The 19523-nt window shown below is 43.0% G+C and overlaps 1 protein-coding gene across 1 annotated transcript in view; it reads right to left on the reverse strand.

Moving 5' to 3' along the window:
• Window positions 1-19523, reverse strand: part of DNAH7 (dynein axonemal heavy chain 7) — a 1812153-nt gene that overhangs the window by 622237 nt on the left and 1170393 nt on the right. The window contains exon 46 of the mRNA XM_086955398.1: window positions 10596-10759. Coding sequence (XP_086811524.1) covers window positions 10596-10759 — 164 coding nt within the window. The remainder of the gene's footprint in view (window positions 1-10595; window positions 10760-19523) is intronic.

The raw sequence follows: 19523 nt of genomic DNA on the forward strand, positions 1-19523 counted from the left end.
AGAGATAAACAACGGGGTATCAAGAACCATATTAGTAATTATACCTTATGGATTGATCCCATGGGATCTCAGAGTTTAGTCCATTGATGTGAGATTGAAGCAAAAACATCCAGAACACCTCTCTTCGTTTTCTTATAGGCTCAGCTAATTGAGTGTTTTTGATTTCATTTTTTTCTAGAATTAACCATCTTATGTCAGTTTCACGGTGGTTCATTTCTACATAATGTTTTACCATGGGGGCCGAAAGTTTTTTTGTTTTGAGAGCGGAACGATGCTCTGTAAGGCGTACCGAAAATTGACTTGACGTCTCACCAACATATCCTTTGTTACATGGACAAAGTAGTAACTTTTTTAGTATTAATTGTTTTGCAGTTGGTGAAAGTCCTGAGTTTTATCCCCTTATTTTGGTATTCAAATTTATCTGTGACTATTGCTCCGTCACATGCCTTACAGTGGGCGCATTTGTGATTCCCAGTGATAGGATGACTTCCACCCAAAGTCTCTTGTACAAATGGAGGTTTAGTTTGCATTCTTGAGTGAACTATTAAATCTTTGAGATTCTTATTACGCTTGTGGGCAAACATGGGACGTGGAAGTTTCTTTTCTGGTTCCGGATTGATGTTAAGAATATGCCATTGGGCATTAATCGTGTGTCGAATTGTTTCATTCAATGGTGAGTGTCTTGTCACACATACCAATTGGGGAGGGTCTTTCTTAGTATTGGTTCTAAGTAAATGGTCCCGATCATAGTATCTGGCCCTCTTGTATGCCTCTTTTACCAATCTTTGTGGTACCATCGGTCTATGAATTTTTGTTTCATAGTGATAGCTCTTGTGTCAAAATCATGTAAACTGGTGCAATTACGCCAAACGCGTAGAAATTACCCCATGGGTATGCTCTCACATTGGCATTTTGGGTGGTAGCTAGAGAAGTGTAATAACGTATTTCTAGCTGTCGGTCTTGTATAGAGATCCATTTGAAGAGTAGAGTCAACTTATTTGATTTCTATGTATAGAAATTCCTTTCGCCCATTGCCAATGTTTGCAGTGAACCGCAAATTTACATCACAAAGGTTGATCCATTGTATGAACTCCTGAAGTTTTATGTGGTCATCCTTCCATATAAACAGTATATCATCCATATACCTGGACGATTCATGTATTGACTCGAAAAGCCAACATCTATATGGCATTTCTTGAGCACCAATTTATCTACAACAAAGTAGCCCCATTTTTCGAGTCAATACATGAATGGTCCAGGTATATCGATCAAATACTGTTTATATGGAAGGATGACCACATAACACTGACTCGGCTATGGCTCCAGAAGTTTCATTACTCAGGTTTCCGCCGCTTACATATGAAAATTTTTCCAAAGTAGCCAGAGGGATTGTCTCCGGGTCTCCCTTTGGACCCGGTGCCACCCAAGATCTGGAAAGAATTCGAAGATGAACTTTTTCCCCTACTCCATCTTATTTGCAATCAATCCCTGGTGACTGCCTCTGTCCCAGTTCACTGGAAACGGGCGTTAGTCTCCCCCTTGCTAAAAAAACGTTCCTTGGACCCTGATTGCTCTAAAAACTATAGGCCCATCTCACTGCTGCCGTTCCCTGCCAAGATAGTTGAGCTGGTGGTCAGTAACATTCTTTCCACCCACTTGGAACATCATCTACTACTTGACGGGGACCAATTCGGTTTTCGGCCGGCTCACGGAACCGAAACAGCCCTCATTACCGCCTTGGACGAACTTCAAAGGCGTGCAGACAGAAGACAGGCATCGTTCCTGATCCTGCTCGACATATCTGCCGCCTTTGACACGGTGAATCATAAGATCCTATTGAGGCGACTGTTGGAGGCAGCAGTGAGAGATACGGCACTGCAATGATTTCACTCTTTCCTTCAGGACAGGCAGCAGGCTGTATCTATGCCACCTTTCCAATCAGCCTTTTCCCCGGTACTGCACATAGTTCCCCAGGGCTCTGCTATCAGCCCAATACTTTTTAACGTATATCTCAGGCCGCTCTGTGGAGGCCTTTCATAACTGCTTACGGGACACGTCAAGGTGGCCGAAGGAGAATTCACTTCAGTGCAATGCTGGGAAAACCGAGGTGCTTTTTAGCGCTGGAATGAGGATCCCCGACCGTTCCCTAAAAACTACTGGCCCCCGGAAACAGGGGTCAACGTACGGCCTGTGGACTCTGTCCGCAACCTAGGAGTCATGTTGAACCATAGGCTCAGCATGGAGACCCATGTTCCAAAAACATTGGCTTGCTGCTTTGCCATCCTTCGGTCACTAGGGAAAGTTTTGCCCCTCCTACCCACCCAGGCCCGTGCCCAAGTAGTTAGATGCACCATCCTGAGCAGGTTGGATTATTGCAATGCCCTCCTGCTTGGGTCCCCTGATTTTCTGTTGGACAGGCTCCAAAGGGTTCAATCTGCAGCTGCAAAACTGGCCTTGGGACTGCCGAGAAGATCTCATGGACCATCTGCTCTGGCAAAATTACACTGGCTTCCTCTTAGAGGATTCAATTTAAAGCCCTCTGCATAGTTTTCAGGGCCCTCCATGGTTGCGGTCCAGCCCCTCTACAATATAAGTTTGTATGGTATGCTCCTGCCAGACAACTTCGCTCATCTGACGCTAAACTGGTAGTCGTTCCCAGATTTAGGAAGGTCAGAGCCGGAGGTAGATCCTTTGAGGTGGCTGCCGCCAGACTATGGAATACTCTCCCCATCGAGATTAGGCATATCAATGAACTCCAGCCGTTCAGAAGAAAGGTAAAAACCTGGCTTTTCCCTGGCTAACCTACTCCCTCTGTCTTCTGCGCTTTGCCCTCCTCTGATTCTGTCAGCGCCAGGATACCTGCAATGGTGACAGTTCGCGCTTTATAAATACTCAAAATAAATAAATAAATAAATAAAACACAAGAGCTATCACTATGAAACAAAAATTATAGACCGAGTGTACCCCAAAAGATTGGTAAGAGAGGCACACAAGAGGGCCAGATTCTATGATCGGGACAATTTAGTTAGAACCAATACTAAGAAAGACCCTCCCCAATTGGTATGTGTGACAAGACACTCACCATTGAATGAAAAAATTCGACACACAATTACTGCCCAATGGCATATTCTTAACATAATTCGGAACCAGAAAAGAAACTTCCACGTCCCATGTTTGCCCACAAGCGTAATAAGAATCTCAAAGATTTAATAGTTCAATCAAGAATGCAAACTTAACCACCATTTGTACAAAAGACTGTGGGTGGAAGTCATCCTATCACTGGGAATCACAAATGCTCCCACTGTAAGGCATGTGACAGAGCAATAGTCACAGATAAATTTGAATACCAAAATAAGGAGATAAAACTCAGGACTTTCACCAACTGCAAAACAAATAATGCTATATATTTGCTACTTTGTCCATGTAACCAAGGATATGTTGGTGAGACGTCAAGATAATTTTCGGTACGCCTTACAGAGCATTGTTCCGCTATCAAATCAAAAAAACTTTCGGCCCTCATGGTAAAACATTATGTAGAAATGAACCACCATGAAACTGACATAAGATGGTTAGTTCTAGAAAAAAGTTAAATCAAAAACACTCAATTAGCGGAGCCTATACGAAAACGAAGAGAGGTGTTCTGGATTATTTTGCTTCAATCTCACATCAATGGACTAAACTCTGAGATCCCATGGGATCAAGCAATAAGGTATAATTACTAATATGGTTCTTTATACCCTGTTGTTTATCTCTTGCCTCCAGGCGCATCCACTGAATTCCACTTGATGCCCTCCTTATTCCATCATGTTTTCTTTTGAGATATTTTATCTTGCTCTACGTTTTCTGTGTTAGAGTTTCTTTTTGTTGTCGAGATCTGACATCTTGTTTGCTCTCCTTATAACAATTAACAATAACATATGACTAGATACATCCAGTTGCCTGTCTTGCAATGTTTACATCCTCGTCAACTACAGATCAACACATCTTTTCCCTTCAAATTATATATGTGGTTCTGTAGCGGTCACGTGACCTTTGCATTCTGCAATTTTTGGGATCTGTCTTGTTTGGCCACTTGTTACTGTATCCATTTACTCATGGCTACCTTATATCTATAGGCTTCTCATGTATCTCATTTCTGCCTTCTTTATCTGAGTACATCTTTCATCTTCGTTGCTGTTTGTTATTTTTGGCCGGGCTTGGCTCCGCCCGTTTTCACCACGTGATTGCTCCAGTGACAAACTGCTTGACATTTAAACGCCTGGCGGGCTCCATGTCGGTTGGAACTTCCGTGGTTTTGTACCCGTTCGTTTGTTTGGTGTCCAGAAGTCAGCTGCATTACCTGCTTTTTTTATCATGGCGCTTTATCAGTAAGCAGGTTAGCGAGCCTTTAATGCTCGTCTATCGTTTGAGTCACACTTTGTTTGCAACTTAGAATCTTGGTGGCAATATAAGCATATTGCCCCCACGTACTTCTTGCAGGCTGTTTATATTATTTTATCATAGCTAGCCGGACAATCAATTTTTTACGCTATATATTATCATGCAATATGCCGTGAACAAAATACATTTGTTCGTTGGCCACAACTGTGATTGTCTTTTCGTCTCTCATATCATGACGGGGCTAGATATTATATAGTCTATTCAGGTCCTTTCTGATTTGTCACGTACTAGTTGCTTCTTAATAGATAACATCTAGATACCTATATATATATCCCTTATTGGTTCATATCTAGTATCAAGCCTCGCCTTTTCCAGGACTTTCAGCTCGTCCACGACATCCCAACGCCCCTTCCTGTGAAAGGGTATGTATTTTTTTCTCTATAAATCCTTTAGTCAGATCCGTTCGTATAGTGTAGGGACTTAGTTTCTTCCCTGCACCACTTTTGTAAAGGTAATATCTTAATTTTTTGGTCCTTTTAGAATCGGTTTTCTCTCAAGATCATTGGACCCTATGTATATATCTCGGGTCCGAGACAGGTCAACTACATATGAGGTAATTGGTGAACATTTCATATCTACAATCTCTGTCTTTTATGTACAATATGTATTCATGTGCCTTACATATAGGGGTCTTCACTTCAACGTAATGTGTTCCAAAATGGTCCCTCCTTTGTTTGTCTCTTTAATATTTTTAAGAGCTGTAATTAAAAGGCCTCAGAGTTGACACACCCTTTCTTCACTCACTATCTTGGTTCATAGGACCTACATCATTAAGGACTCCGTTCCTTTTTCCATATTTCCTGGACACTGTTTAGGTAATTATTTCTCTTCCCCCTTGATTCCTGCATTCTTCTCCATTTAGAGATTCAGTGTCTTGTTCTATATCACAGTTCTTTACCCAGTTCATTGTATGGTTATTATGTTTATATAAGAAACTCCATTGCTGAAGATCATTTAGCATTTTCTCTTTACCTTTGGAGACGTCAATTTGTTGCTATATGGTAAGGAGGCTTTCTATCTTTTCATTGTCATTACCCATATTTGTATTAGGTGTTTTTAGCATGTGCATTTGGTGCCTTCCATAGGATATGTATTGTTTATCATTTTATGTGTATACATATATGTTTAGGCAATATTTTATCCTCTTTTTTTGGCTCGTCTTTTCCATTATAAAGTGAATGGAGAAACTGTGACAATTTTTGTATCCATAGGCCTCTGCCTTTCTGCGTATCAAATGTAATTATAACACAATAGTGACACTTCTACTGTTAATATATCTGATCATCATATATGTATTATTATCCTTTCCAGAGCACAACTTTCAGAGGTGAAACTCCTGATGAAGACAGTGTTTCTGTCGAAACACGCGTTGTCAGCCTTGCACCCGTTTCAACAAAAAGACTTAAAAATGTATCTAAAAAATGATTATTGTTTTGGTCATTATATATCGTGTATCATCTACAATATATAATCTGTGTAAGGCAACTCCATCATTTAAGTTTGTGTGTGTATAGTATATATGGTATTGTATGTATGCGGTAAGAGTGTTGTGCGCCTGTGAAAGTCTCTGTAGCAAATTTTTGTCAATTTTTTCTCCAATGTAAATATATTTTTATATGATACATCTAATAATCAGACCAATATCATTGCATTAATAAATATTTTTTATTTTCCTAAAAGAAACGTGTTTTGAGTGTCACTATTGTGCTTCTCCTAATTATGCCATAGGGGTTTGTTAAGTTTGAAGTAGCCCTAGAATGTTTACATGATTGTATTTTCCCTGTCTAGGTGTACTTCCTACTAGTCTCAGGGGTCCCCTTTCTTTTGCAATGGCCTCACTGTTTTACTGGCCTTCTTCACGTGCTCAGCAGCACGAGAATGCAGGCCAAGGGCACAGTCAACTATGTGCTATTTAGGAGGTCTGGGAGGCTGCTCTATCCCACCTAACCAGACAAATGGCCCCTAATTGATGTCCAAATAGAAGTTCAAATGGGTTGTAGCCCACCTACTTCTGAGGAACCTCACTGTAGTTAAAGAGAAGGCAGGTTAGTAAGACATGCCATTCTCAACTCAGCTTTTCTGGGAGGCCCATGATCATACCCATTAGGATCTTATTGAAACTTTCAACAAGCCCATAGACCTGTGGATGATAGGGTGTGGCTAACTTGTAGTTTACACCACACTCCTTCCGCAAAGCAATGATGTAGCTAGACATGAAGTTAGTACCTCTGTCTGACACAACCTCATTGGGAAACTCAACTCTGGAAAATACTTCCAGGAGGGCCCTAGCCACCACAGAACCTGTAGTGGTCCTAAGCGGAAAAGCCGTTGGATACTTAGTGGCATGGTCCACCACCACTAGTATGTAACTATGTCCAGATGCTGTTGGAGGGTTTAAGGGACCTATAAATTATATCTCTAATCTCTGAAAGGGGACCCCAACCACTGGAAGTGGAATTAAGGGGGCCTTTGTAGTGCCATTTCACTTAACACTGGCTTGGCAGGTGACACAGCAGCGACAAAATCCCTCAGTATCTTCAGACATGTGGGGCCATTGAAAGTGAGGGGCAATCCTATTCCAAGTCTTGCTTTGTCCAAGATGTCCTGCAAGGGGAATTTCATGTGCTAGAGTCAATAGAAAACCCCTGAATGTGTGAGGTATGAGCAACCTCCTGGTGACTCCTGGCTTTGGTTCTCTACTTTCAGAAAATAGAAGCTTATCTTCCCAATCGATCCTATGGGATCCACTGATAATCCCTGCCTCCTCAGCAGCAGCTTACTGTCTGAGTTGCTCACGAGAGGGGCATGTTTCCTGTTCCAGACTCAAGTCTGCCCTGCAAGGTCCACTTGCCCTAGAGAACTCTGCAATATCGGGCCCAAGGTCCTCTGGGACAGTTCCTTCCCAGTTGGGGAGGTCATCTCCCTCAAGAGACTGATCCTCACTGGGAGCCTGAGAGGAGGATAAAACTTTACCCTTCCTGCTCCTTCTCTTGGGAGCTGGTTGGTCCATTCTTCTAGGATACAGAGCACCTTCAGAGCTTTAATGTTTGGCCTGAGCCCTAGTAACAGGAGGGGAACTGGGTGAGATTCCCATCATCTCTACACATGTCATGAACTCCACTTCAGACCAGGCTGAAGTTTCAAAATCATTACCCAACAGACAGTCCACAGGTAGGTCTGGGGAAACAGCAACTCTTTTTAGACCAGTTACCCCTCTTCCTAACTGAGAAGCACAACTGCCAAGGAATGATCTGTCCAGACATTTCTAACATTGGTCACTTGGTACACTTGTCCAAGTAGGATTTGTTCACGGCACACAAGTTTTTCTGTCCCCATAGTGACACTGGCCCATGTGTCCCTAAAAGCTACAGCTTCCTGACCATTAATGGAGAGCTGCTGTCTCTACTTGCCCAAATTATTCGAACTTACAAGTAAGGTGGCAAGTTCCATGCCACCATCACAAACAAAAACAGACTGAATGGTTGACCTGATTAGGCCAGAACCCACTTCAGAACCTAAGGTTAAGCTTATTAATCTCTTTGGGGCTCGGTAAAAGGCGCTATATAAATACAAACACATTTACACATTTACATTTAGGAGCACAAGTTGCTTCAGGAGCAGTAGTAGTAGTAGTTTCCTTACCCATGGTTTTGTGTTGGAGGAGAAAGGGGGTTGGGACCCACCCCCAGAGAAAGACTTTTGGGGTTAGGGATTGACCGCTAGGGGAAGACTTTTGGGGATCTTCTGAAGACTTGTTCTTGTCTCTACCTTTCTCCCCACCCTTCTCTTGGGCCTTCGCAGAATCTTGCTTCTTCTGTTCACCACTACCATGCAAAATCTGCTTCACACTGGTGCGGACCCACTTGTCTGCCTTCTTTTCCAATTCTTATGGAAGAGGTCAAATCTGAGTCCACCGGGTACTGGTGCAGTCATTGTTTTTGACAATTATTAAGGATGTGCTCCCTCATCAATAAAATGTACAGTCCTTCATAGTCATGTACATTACTTCCATGTAGCCAGCCTTCCAGAGCCTTAATAGCATTGTCTACAGAATCTTCCCAGTCTTGGGTGTATGCCTTATGTGTGTCCCTGAAGTTAACCCTGTACTATTTAGTGGTTAAACAAAACCTATCCATGAAGGCACTCTTCAAGACTAATTGTCTGCATCTTCCTTCCTAACAGTGAGAAGTTTGTCTCTACCTTTGTTAGCAAAGGAGAGTCACAGGATAGCTGTCCACTGCCCTTGAGGGACCTTCTGAACTTTACAGGCCAGCTCTAAGGCATTGATCCGTCTCCTGGTAAGGAGGGAATATCCTGCTCAGATTCCTAGTGTCAAAGGAGTATTCCGTGACCCTAGGTTTGCTAGTTCTGCCACCATGGGACCCTAGTCTGAAATTCTTCCTTGCCCTCTGAACTTCCAGGGTCTTCTTATCAAGAAGAAAGCATCATCTGGATTGGTAAGGAGGGTTGGCTCGATGGCCCCAGACAACTGGAGAAGAACACCAGGACCTGAAGATAAATATAGCATTTTTTACAAATTTAAACAATATAAACAGTAACTAAATCGCTGACAATCATTACTTTAAAGTTGTAAAGTAAAAAAAAGTAACTTTAAAATGTTGATGTAAAGCATGTTAGTGATTTAGTTACTATTTATTGCATGCATTTTTTTAATTATGTTCGGGTCTACAGCTTTTTGACCCACTGATAGGCACTGTGAGAAACTCGTACTGCCTTCAGATTGAACTCCAGAGCTCTCGAGAGCTCACCCATGAATCTTTTTTTGTAATTAGTTTTCGTCTGCATCTTAGCAGCAATAACATAATACAGCAGAACTTCAATACCTTTTGTAATGTAACCTAAAAACCAAGGTACAAACTGGTAAAGAAAGACAGAAGCTAAACAAAATGAATTTGGAAGTTAAAAAAAGAAATTTGAAAAGTTGATATAAACAAAAAAACGTGTTAATCTCAATTTGATGTCAATAAATTTTTTTATGAAAAATGACTCGGAATGTTGTGAACACAAGTTTGCAACATTGGCAGACTGCATGCTGTTGAAACACTCATTGAGTAATATAGCTAATTCTCCAAATATGTTGGGCAAACACAATATGGTGAGAAGTTGTACTGGGAAAGACTTCTTTTACTATGGTGTGCAAATTCATACTTACCATTTTCAAGTTCTTAGCGCAAAAAAAATCAAAAATGTTCTCTGGTTTTGGTCCCTATTTGGAGTATATTTATGACTATTTGGGAATTCACAAAGAAGACCAGGGATCGTATCATACAGTGAACTCTGTGGTGCAGCGTTGTGCTTCTCTGGGGCACAATAGTAGTACAGAATGGCCGCAGGCGTTTGTGAGGCTCCCTCTGTAATACTGATCATGCTGGTGCACATGCAGCGCCAGCACTATCATCAGGGGTCATTCCCTCATTTATATGGGTGTGTGCTCCATGCAAATGAGGGGCTCCTCTTTGCCTCTGGGCCAGCAACAAAATATAGATGCGGGCGCAGATGCCAACAGGTGACAAAAATGAGGCGCACTGTCAATGCGTCTTCTGAAGGCAGCCCTCTGGTGGTGGGAATGGGTCCCCCCACAAGCATCCCCCTGCAGGCAGGTGCAGTCATTCATTGCACTCACTTGCAAGGGGATCTCCCCCCTCTTTAAAATGCAGGCGGGTTGACACCTGCACAGAGAAACAAGGAGGGCTTTGAAGAAAGCCGTTCTTTGTTTTACTAAATGCACAGATTTACTAATGTCCTTGAGAAGAGTACATTTTCGATCATGTGCTGGGTGGGAATGGACCATTGAAGAATTTGTGTACCCAAACATAACTTTGGGTGAACTGAAAACGGTGTGCAGGGTATTCTTTCAACAACACTCCCTGCCTGAAAGAGAAGACTTCCGCAAACGTGCCCCTACATCTAAGTAAATCAGTTATCTTTGTAAATCCATGAGATGAATATACAAAGCATGGATTTCATGTTGCACATCAGTCCACTGAGTGAACTGAGTCTTAGTTAATCAGGCAAATGAGATGCACGTGTTTTAAGAATAGTCATAACAAAAATATTAGAATGAAAGACAACCAGCATTCAACCCGATGAATGTAAAAGAAATGGCAGAAGCAGTAAAAAAAAAACCAACATACGTAATAATAATGCCGTTATCAATCGAGAAGTTATCCGAAGGTAAACCAGCAATATTCCAGGCTCTGACTTTCACAGGATCGCCTAACGTGACTGAGAGCGAGAAGTCCTCCGAACAGGGTATGTCTCGAGCTATCAAATCCTCAGCCCATTCCTTAATTTGAGTCTGAAAAAAAGAGACAGATTGAGACAAAAACTGTTATAATTCGTTTTTTTGACAGATCATACATTTTAACACAGTTAAAACCTCTAAGAAATTCCACTAGCAATTGGTACTGAAAAATATGCAGCATTTTGGGCTTGCTTCATGAATAGTATACGTGAGCCCCGTGTGAAACCGTGCCAAGTATATATGTGTAGTGTCTATTAAACACACACTTGAGACTAGCATTTAGAAAGACAACACTAAAACTAAGAGATTGATTTGAAATTTTGTAAGGGTGATGTTATATATATATATATATATATATATATAATACCCTTTTAGGCATAGAGTGATCCACAATTTATGCAAAAAAGAAGCAGAGAACTCTGGGTAGTTCTCAAGTTTAGGTGGAAAGCAGCTCCTGTATAGAGCACCCTCAACACCAGTGACACTCTAAATTTGCTCACCTCAAATGTCTGCTTTGCTATCATAGTCTTTAAGCATTGGATTAGTCAGTACCATCCAAGCTGAGATAGAATGGGACACAGACTTTTGCCATTTGTACAGCAAAATGTTTAAGCATAGGTAAACAGCAAAATGTTTAAGCATAGGTCTAGGACAGTGCTGTTCAGGCCGAGCTGTAAAATAACAAACTCCATTTGCCACTCCAGGCATAGTATTACAGCTTTGAATCAGTAAAATACCAACCAAGCCAACCTGAAATGAGTAAAAGCACAGGCTTAAGTCTAACTGAGACCAAAACTAAAATTAAACGGAGACAAAAGTCTAACTTTAATACTCGTAAATCTCCTTTGTAAATACCGAAAGCATAGATAGACTTTCACCTCAGTTTACCTTTGTGAGCCCAAGGTTCTCAAAACCCCAAGAACTAGCACAGACACTTCTGGAAACTGCACATTGATTCCATTTCTAAACCAGCTCACCCCCCAGGGGGTGCAGTTTCCAGTAGTGTTCTTGGGATTTTGAGAAAATATATATATATATATATATATATATATAGGCTCTGTGGTCGTGAAACCAAGCTCGTTCAGCATAACCGAGGTATGGAACTGTCCTTTTAAAAGCAAGACTGCACTCGGTATGCATTAGAACTGTGAGTGGTTTTACCAAAATCGACGTTGGAAACCCAAATGACTTTAGAGGGCAGTCATGGTGCATTATGGGAAATTGAGTCCCTGAGGTGTATTTTGAAAGAACTTTGAGCAAAGGGAACTTATTATTGACTTGATTTGCAGTTACATTTAACCTTCAATACACGTTAAAGTACTGACCTTTGTTCCATTGTCGGAAGACGGCACCACCTGTGAAACCCTAACATGACTGTGACTTTAATAGGGATTAATGGACCTGTGGTCCCTTTTCAATGTCTACGAAGCTACGTTTTAAAATCCCAACGAACCCACAGGCACAGCAGCAAAAGGCATGGGAGAAAGAGTCGCTGGACTCGAAACGCGTCTGCCGTTTTATCTTTTTGAAATAAAAAGACCAGTTCAAGTGAAGTTTGGTGTGGTTCGTGCAGCGTTTTTGGTAGCGCTTGTGTTTGGTGGATTTACAGAGATGTATGACACATCTCAGTAACGGACCCAGACCCGCGAGGAAGAGACACTGCTATCTGTCAGGACGATGCAACAAGAAGCGAGAAGCTTCCTTTAAGGAGTGTCCTCCGACTGCTAAAAAAGGTCCAGAAACGGAGTTTGAGATGGAAGGGCCACCGAGTGAGGCCCGCCCCGACTTGGTGTATGAACATTTTCCAAGCAGCCAGGGTTTGCGGAGGAATTGTCCTCAGCACGACACACTTGAAGCAAACTAAGTTCAAAGGAGAATCAAAAGCTGCATAGAGGCACTGTGGTCGTGAAACCAAGCTGGTTCAGCATAACCGAGGTATGGAACTGTCCTTTTAAAAGCAAGATTGCACTCGGTATGCATTAGAACTGTGAGTGGTTATACCAAAATCGACGTTGGAAACCCAAATGACTTTAGAGGGCAGTCATGGTGCATTATGGGAAATTGAGTCCCTGAGGTGTATTTTGAAAGAACTTTGAGCAAAGGGAACTTATTATTGACTTGATTTGCAGTTACTTTTAACCTTCAATACACGTTAAAGTACTGACCTTTGTTCCATTGTCGGAAGACGGCACCACCTGTGAAACCCTAACATGACTGTGACTTTAATAGGGTTTAATGGACCTGTGGTCCCTTTTCAATGTCTACGAAGCCACGTTTTAAAATCCCAACGAACCCACAGGCACAGCAGCAAAAGGCATGGGAGAAAGAGTCGCTGGACTCGAAACGCGTCTGCCGTTTTATCTTTTTGAAATAAAAAGACCAGTTCAAGTGAAGTTTGGTGTGGTTCGTGCAGCGTTTTTGGTAGCGCTTGTGTTTGGTGGATTTACAGAGATGTCTGACACATCTCAGTAACGGACCCAGACCCGCGAGGAAGAGGCACTGCTATCTGTCAGGACGATGCAACAAGAAGCGAGAAGCTTCCTTTAAGGAGTGCCCTCCGACTGCTAAAAAAGGTCCAGAAACGGAGTTTGAGATGGAAGGGCCACCGAGTGAGGCCCGCCCCGACTTGGTGTATGAACATTTTCCAAGCAGCCAGGGTTTGCGGAGGAATTGTCCTCAGCACGACACACTTGAAGCAAACTAAGTTCAAAGGAGAATCAAAAGCTGCATAGAGGCACTGTGGTCGTGAAACCAAGCTGGTTCAGCATAACCGAGGTATGGAACTGTCCTTTTAAAAGCAAGACTGCACTGGGTATGCATTAGAACTGTGAGTGGTTTTACCAAAATCGACGTTGGAAACCCAAATGACTTTAGAGGGCAGTCATGGTGCATTATGGGAAATTGAGTCCCTGAGGTGTATTTTGAAAGAACTTTGAGCAAAGGGAACTTATTATTGACTTGATTTGCAGTTACTTTTAACCTTCAATACACGTTAAAGTACTGACCTTTGTTCCATTGTCGGAAGACGGCACCACCTGTGAAACCCTAACATGACTGTGACTTTAATAGGGTTTAATGGACCAGTGGTCCCTTTTCAATGTCTACGAAGCTACGTTTTAAAATCCCAACGAACCCACAGGCACAGCAGCAAAAGGCATGGGAGAAAGAGTCGCTGGACTCGAAACGCGTCTGCCGTTTTATCTTTTTGAAATAAAAAGACCAGTTCAAGTGAAGTTTGGTGTGGTCCGTGCAGTGTTTTTGGTAGCGCTTGTGTTTGGTGGATATATATATATATATATATATATATATATATATATATATACACATATATATTTTTTTCACTGAAAAACCAACGTTATAGGGATGTTATAGTTAGCAAATGGAATTTAAAAAACCTTAGAAATTCACTGAAAAAAACAAAGGTTACAGGGATGTTACAGTTAGCGTCAGATTTCATTCGTACAAAATCAGTGAAATTTGGCAGTTATGGTTACCTGAGCTAACTATAACATACACCCCTGCAATGCACTACTTATGACCTCACATATTATATCACTCATCACATGGTAGGTGACATCATTGATGACATCTCAAATGGCATCACTGGCAATATCATCCACGCAACCAATCAGACACCTACTCACAGCTCCATACAACGTCTAATATGCCAACAAACACATCTGTACAACCACTTTCATACCCATTCATAGACCTATACACACCCATTCCCTCCTTCATAGAGCCACTCACACAACCACTCACTCACTCGTACACCCACTCACACAACCATTGACTCACCCATACAGCCACTCATACAAGCAGTTACACACCCATACAGCCAGCCATATAACCACACACTCACACATACAACTACTCAGACACCCACTAATTTACCTACAAAGTCTCACACCCACTCACTCACCCAATCAACCTCCCAACACAGCCACTCACCCATAGAAGCCCTCATATACTCACTCACTGAGCATATTCATGTTTATTAGGCAAGCTAAATGCATCATTACCTTTGCATGTGAGTGCTGTGTAGACTATTTCTTATCCTGTAACTGTAAATGCTGTGCACAATGCATGCCTTTATGCAGAGAGATTTATTAAAACGAAACCGTCTCAGCATATGAGTGCTTCCAGTTAAGGATCTATACCTATACATGCATTTACATTATCATGGGCAACAGAGACCTTGCATTGTGTATTTGTAATAAGACTGTGGAAGACAATGATTTTCGCATTGCTTCTTCTATTCAGTGCCATGCTGGTGGTGGCTGAGACCAATCTTTCAATTATTCGGGATAACATTTGCAGTGGAACTATAATGATTTGTAAGAGATCTGTTCAATCCAATGTGGTTCGGCCAAATTTATATGGGCCGACTGGAAACTCCATAAGAACGTTATGCCTATGTAGCGTAATAGGATTTTAGGAATCATAGTGTTGGATACTTCTATCCATCCTCGTCCTCTTCAGGGACAAAAAGGATTGTGAGGAGTCTGTTGAGATTACTTTTACTCCGGTGCATGTTCACCATCACACCCTCTGGGTCTCTTCTGCCACAAAGCCACACACACAATGCTGACAGGACTCCACGTCTACTCTGAGTGCACGCTCACCAGGCACTCCTTCCGGCGGTCTGATTTGGCACCAAGACACGCACACAGCGATGTAGAGACTCACTTTCTTCCGGTGCACACAATGATCAGCAGATCACCTCCACAATCCCAGGTTACACCAAAGCACGCACACTGCTTCACTGAGACTTACTCCAACTCCGGTGCCCTGGTATACAGCCGCTCTTCACCAACACCTTCGGCCGCACCCCGACACGCTCACCGTGTCAGAGCCTCACTTCTCCTCCGGTGCACTCGATGACCAGGCACTCTTCACCAGCACCTCCGGTGCACCCCGACACGCACCCTGCATGTCTGAGACTCATTCCACTTCTGATGCACATGTTGACCAGGCGCTCCTCACAAATGCCCCCTGTGCACCACGACATGCACCCTGCACGTCCAAGACTCTCTCCTCTTCTGATGTACACGCTGACCAGGCGCTCTTCACCAGCACCTGTGGTGCACCACGACACGCACCCTGCTTATCCGAGTCTCACTTCACCTCTGATGCACATGCTGACCTGGCGCTCTTCACCAACGCCTGCAGTGCACCACGGCACACACCAAGCGCTGGAGACTCTCTTCACCTTCGATGCACATGCTGACCAGGCACTCTTCAATAATGCCTCCTGCGCACCATGACAAGCAGGGGGACCGAGCGCACAAAGCACAGTCCCAACAGCCTCTTCCTTGGTTAAAACAGCAAACTGCAGAACAGCCCCAGATCACAAAGCAAGGGTCGGTCCTTCCCAGCAATCTCTTCAGTTTTTCCTTCTTTCGCAGAGGTTACTCTTGACTACAAAATGGGTCCAAGCCTTTTAAGTCTCAATCCATTTCTATTCCAACGTTCAGGGGTCTCAGATCTCATAGTTATACCCCTAAATGTCTTTGAAGTTCGTTGTGCTCAGGGGTCCCTGACCCCTGCCTAAATCAGTTCTGGATGTCTCCCTCCCACTGTCACCTTTCTCCCTTTGATACTGGGGGTCTGGATCCTTAGTCACTCAGCAGGAGATGGGTCAATTATTTTATATAGTCAACAGTGTTTTTGGTAGCGCTTGTGTTTGGTGGATATATATATATATATATATATATATATATATATATATATATATATATATATATATATATATATATATATATATATCTATATACACATTTTTTTCACTGAAAAACCAACGTTATAGGGATGTTATAGTTAGCAAATGGAATTTAAAAAACCTTAGAAATTCACTGAAAAAAACAAAGGTTACAGGGATGTTACAGTTAGCATCAGATTTCATTCGTACAAAATCAGTGAAATTTGGCAGTTATGGTTACCTGAGCTAACTATAACATACACCCCTGCAATGCACTACTTATGACCTCACATATTATATCACTCATCACATGGTAGGTGACATCATTGATGACATCTCAAATGGCATCACTGGCAATATCATCCACGCAACCGATCAGACACCTACTCACAGCTCCATACAACGTCTAATATGCCAACAAACACATCTGTACAACCACTTTCATACCCATTCATAGACCTATACACACCCATTCACTCCTTCATAGAGCCACTCACACAACCACTCACTCACTCGTACACCCACTCACACAACCATTGACTCATCCATACAGCCACTCATACAAGCAGTTACACACCCATACAGCCAGCCATATAACCACACACTCACACATACAACTACTCAGACACCCACTAATTTACCTACAAAGTCTCACACCCACTCACTCACCCAATCAACCTCCCAACACAGCCACTCACCCCTAGAAGCCCTCATATACTCACTCACTGAGCATATTCATGTTTATTAGGCAAGCTAAATGCATCATTACCTTTGCATGTGAGTGCTGTGTAGACTATTTCTTATCCTGTAACTGTAAATGCTGTGCACAATGCATGCCTTTATGCAGAGAGATTTATTAAAACGAAACCGTCTCAGCATATGAGTGCTTCCAGTTAAGGATCTATACCTATACATGCATTTACATTATCATGGGCAACAGAGACCTTGCATTGTGTATTTGTAATAAGACTGTGGAAGACAATGATTTTCGCGTTGCTTCTTCTATTCAGCGCCATGCTGGTGGTGGCTGAGACCAATCTTTCAATTATTCGGGATAACATTTGCAGTGGAACTATAATGATTTGTAAGAGATCTGTTCAATCCAATGTGGTTCGGCCAAATTTATATGGGCCGACTGGAAACTCCATAAGAACGTTATGCCTATGTAGCATAATAGGATTTTAGGAATCATAGTGTTGGATACTTCTATCCATCCTCGTCCTCTTCAGGGACAAAAAGGATTGTGAGGAGTCTGTTGAGATTACTTTTACTCCGGTGCATGTTCACCATCACACCCTCTGGGTCTCTTCTGCCACAAAGCCACACACACAATGCCGACAGGACTCCACGTCTACTCTGAGTGCACGCTCACCAGGCACTCCTTCCGGCGGTCTGATTTGGCACCAAGACACGCACACAGCGATGTAGAGACTCACTTTCTTCCGGTGCACACAATGATCAGCAGATCACCTCCACAATCCCAGGTTACACCAAAGCACGCACACTGCTTCACTGAGACTTACTCCAACTCCGGTGCCCTGGTATACAGCCGCTCTTCACCAACACCTTCGGCCGCACCCCGACACGCTCACCGTGTCAGAGCCTCACTTCTCCTCCGGTGCACTCGATGATCAGGCACTCTTCACCAGCACCTCCGGTGCACCCCGACACGCACCCTGCATGTCTGAGACTCATTCCACTTCTGATGCACATGTTGACCAGGCGCTCCTCACAAATGCCCCCTGTGCACCACGACATGCACCCTGCACGTCCAAGACTCTCTCCTCTTCTGATGTACACGCTGACCAGGCGCTCTTCACCAGCACCTGTGGTGCACCACGACACGCACCCTGCTTATCCGAGTCTCACTTCACCTCTGATGCACATGCTGACCTGGCGCTCTTCACCAACGCCTGCAGTGCACCACGGCACACACCAAGCGCTGGAGACTCTCTTCACCTTCGATGCACATGCTGACCAGGCACTCTTCAATAATGCCTCCTGCGCACCATGACAAGCAGGGGGACCGAGCGCACAAAGCACAGTCCCAACAGCCTCTTCCTTGGTTAAAACAGCAAACTGCAGAACAGCCCCAGATCACAAAGCAAGGGTCGGTCCTTCCCAGCAATCTCTTCAGTTTTTCCTTCTTTCGCAGAGGTTACTCTTGACTACAAAATGGGTCCAAGCCTTTTAAGTCTCAATCCATTTCTATTCCAACGTTCAGGGGTCTCAGATCTCATAGTTATACCCCTAAATGTCTTTGAAGTTCGTTGTGCTCAGGGGTCCCTGACCCCTGCCTAAATCAGTTCTGGATGTCTCCCTCCCACTGTCACCTTTCTCCCTTTGATACTGGGGGTCTGGATCCTTAGTCACTCAGCAGGAGATGGGTCAATTATTTTATATAGTCAACAAATTGAGAGAAAGGGTTTTATTAGGGAACACTCCCAGTCCCCTGAGGATGAATCAATCAACAAATGAGGGTGTGTACCCCACACCACAAAAAGTTGATACAATGAGGCACGTAAGAGTAAAAAAAGGAAAAAAGGAAAAATTATTCCTTTTTTCGAAAAAGACGCCTCACTCACCACAAGTTGGTGACATGCTTCATCATTGGGGTCCCACTCGAGCAGACGAATGCCACCCGGATGTGCTACAACACCTACAGCGGAGCGTGTTTTTTGTGACCATGGTGCAAATGCGAGAAGAAGTGTAAATTAAAATTATCTTTATTGTTCCTTAAAATTGATTATGGAACAGTAAAGACAAGGTTAAACAAAGTATGCGCTTAAGGTTGACAAGGTGATTGTAACAGTGCACATAACTGGGGAGTGCCTGGGAAAGGGCTCCTTATCTAGCTTCTAGATTGTTTTAAAATTGCAAAAAGCTCGATTTTTGAAACTTTACTAGGAGAGCGCCTGGGAAAGGGCTCTCTAATCATTGTTTGGTCATATTTTCTACTTTTAACTAGTTGTATTGCACATGTTATTTTTAAAAACAGTCTCAATTAATTTGAATTAACTCACCCTTGCATCTTGTATGGGCGTCCTTCCCGGTCCAGCACGGATTGTTCCGGTTGTCTGGTGGGAGGCGCCACAAGTCAGAAGTGAGGCTCAACCA

This window comes from Lissotriton vulgaris, chromosome 2_1 (genome assembly GCF_964263255.1).
Source record: "Lissotriton vulgaris chromosome 2_1, aLisVul1.2, whole genome shotgun sequence".
NCBI classification, from domain to species: domain Eukaryota; kingdom Metazoa; phylum Chordata; class Amphibia; order Caudata; family Salamandridae; genus Lissotriton; species Lissotriton vulgaris.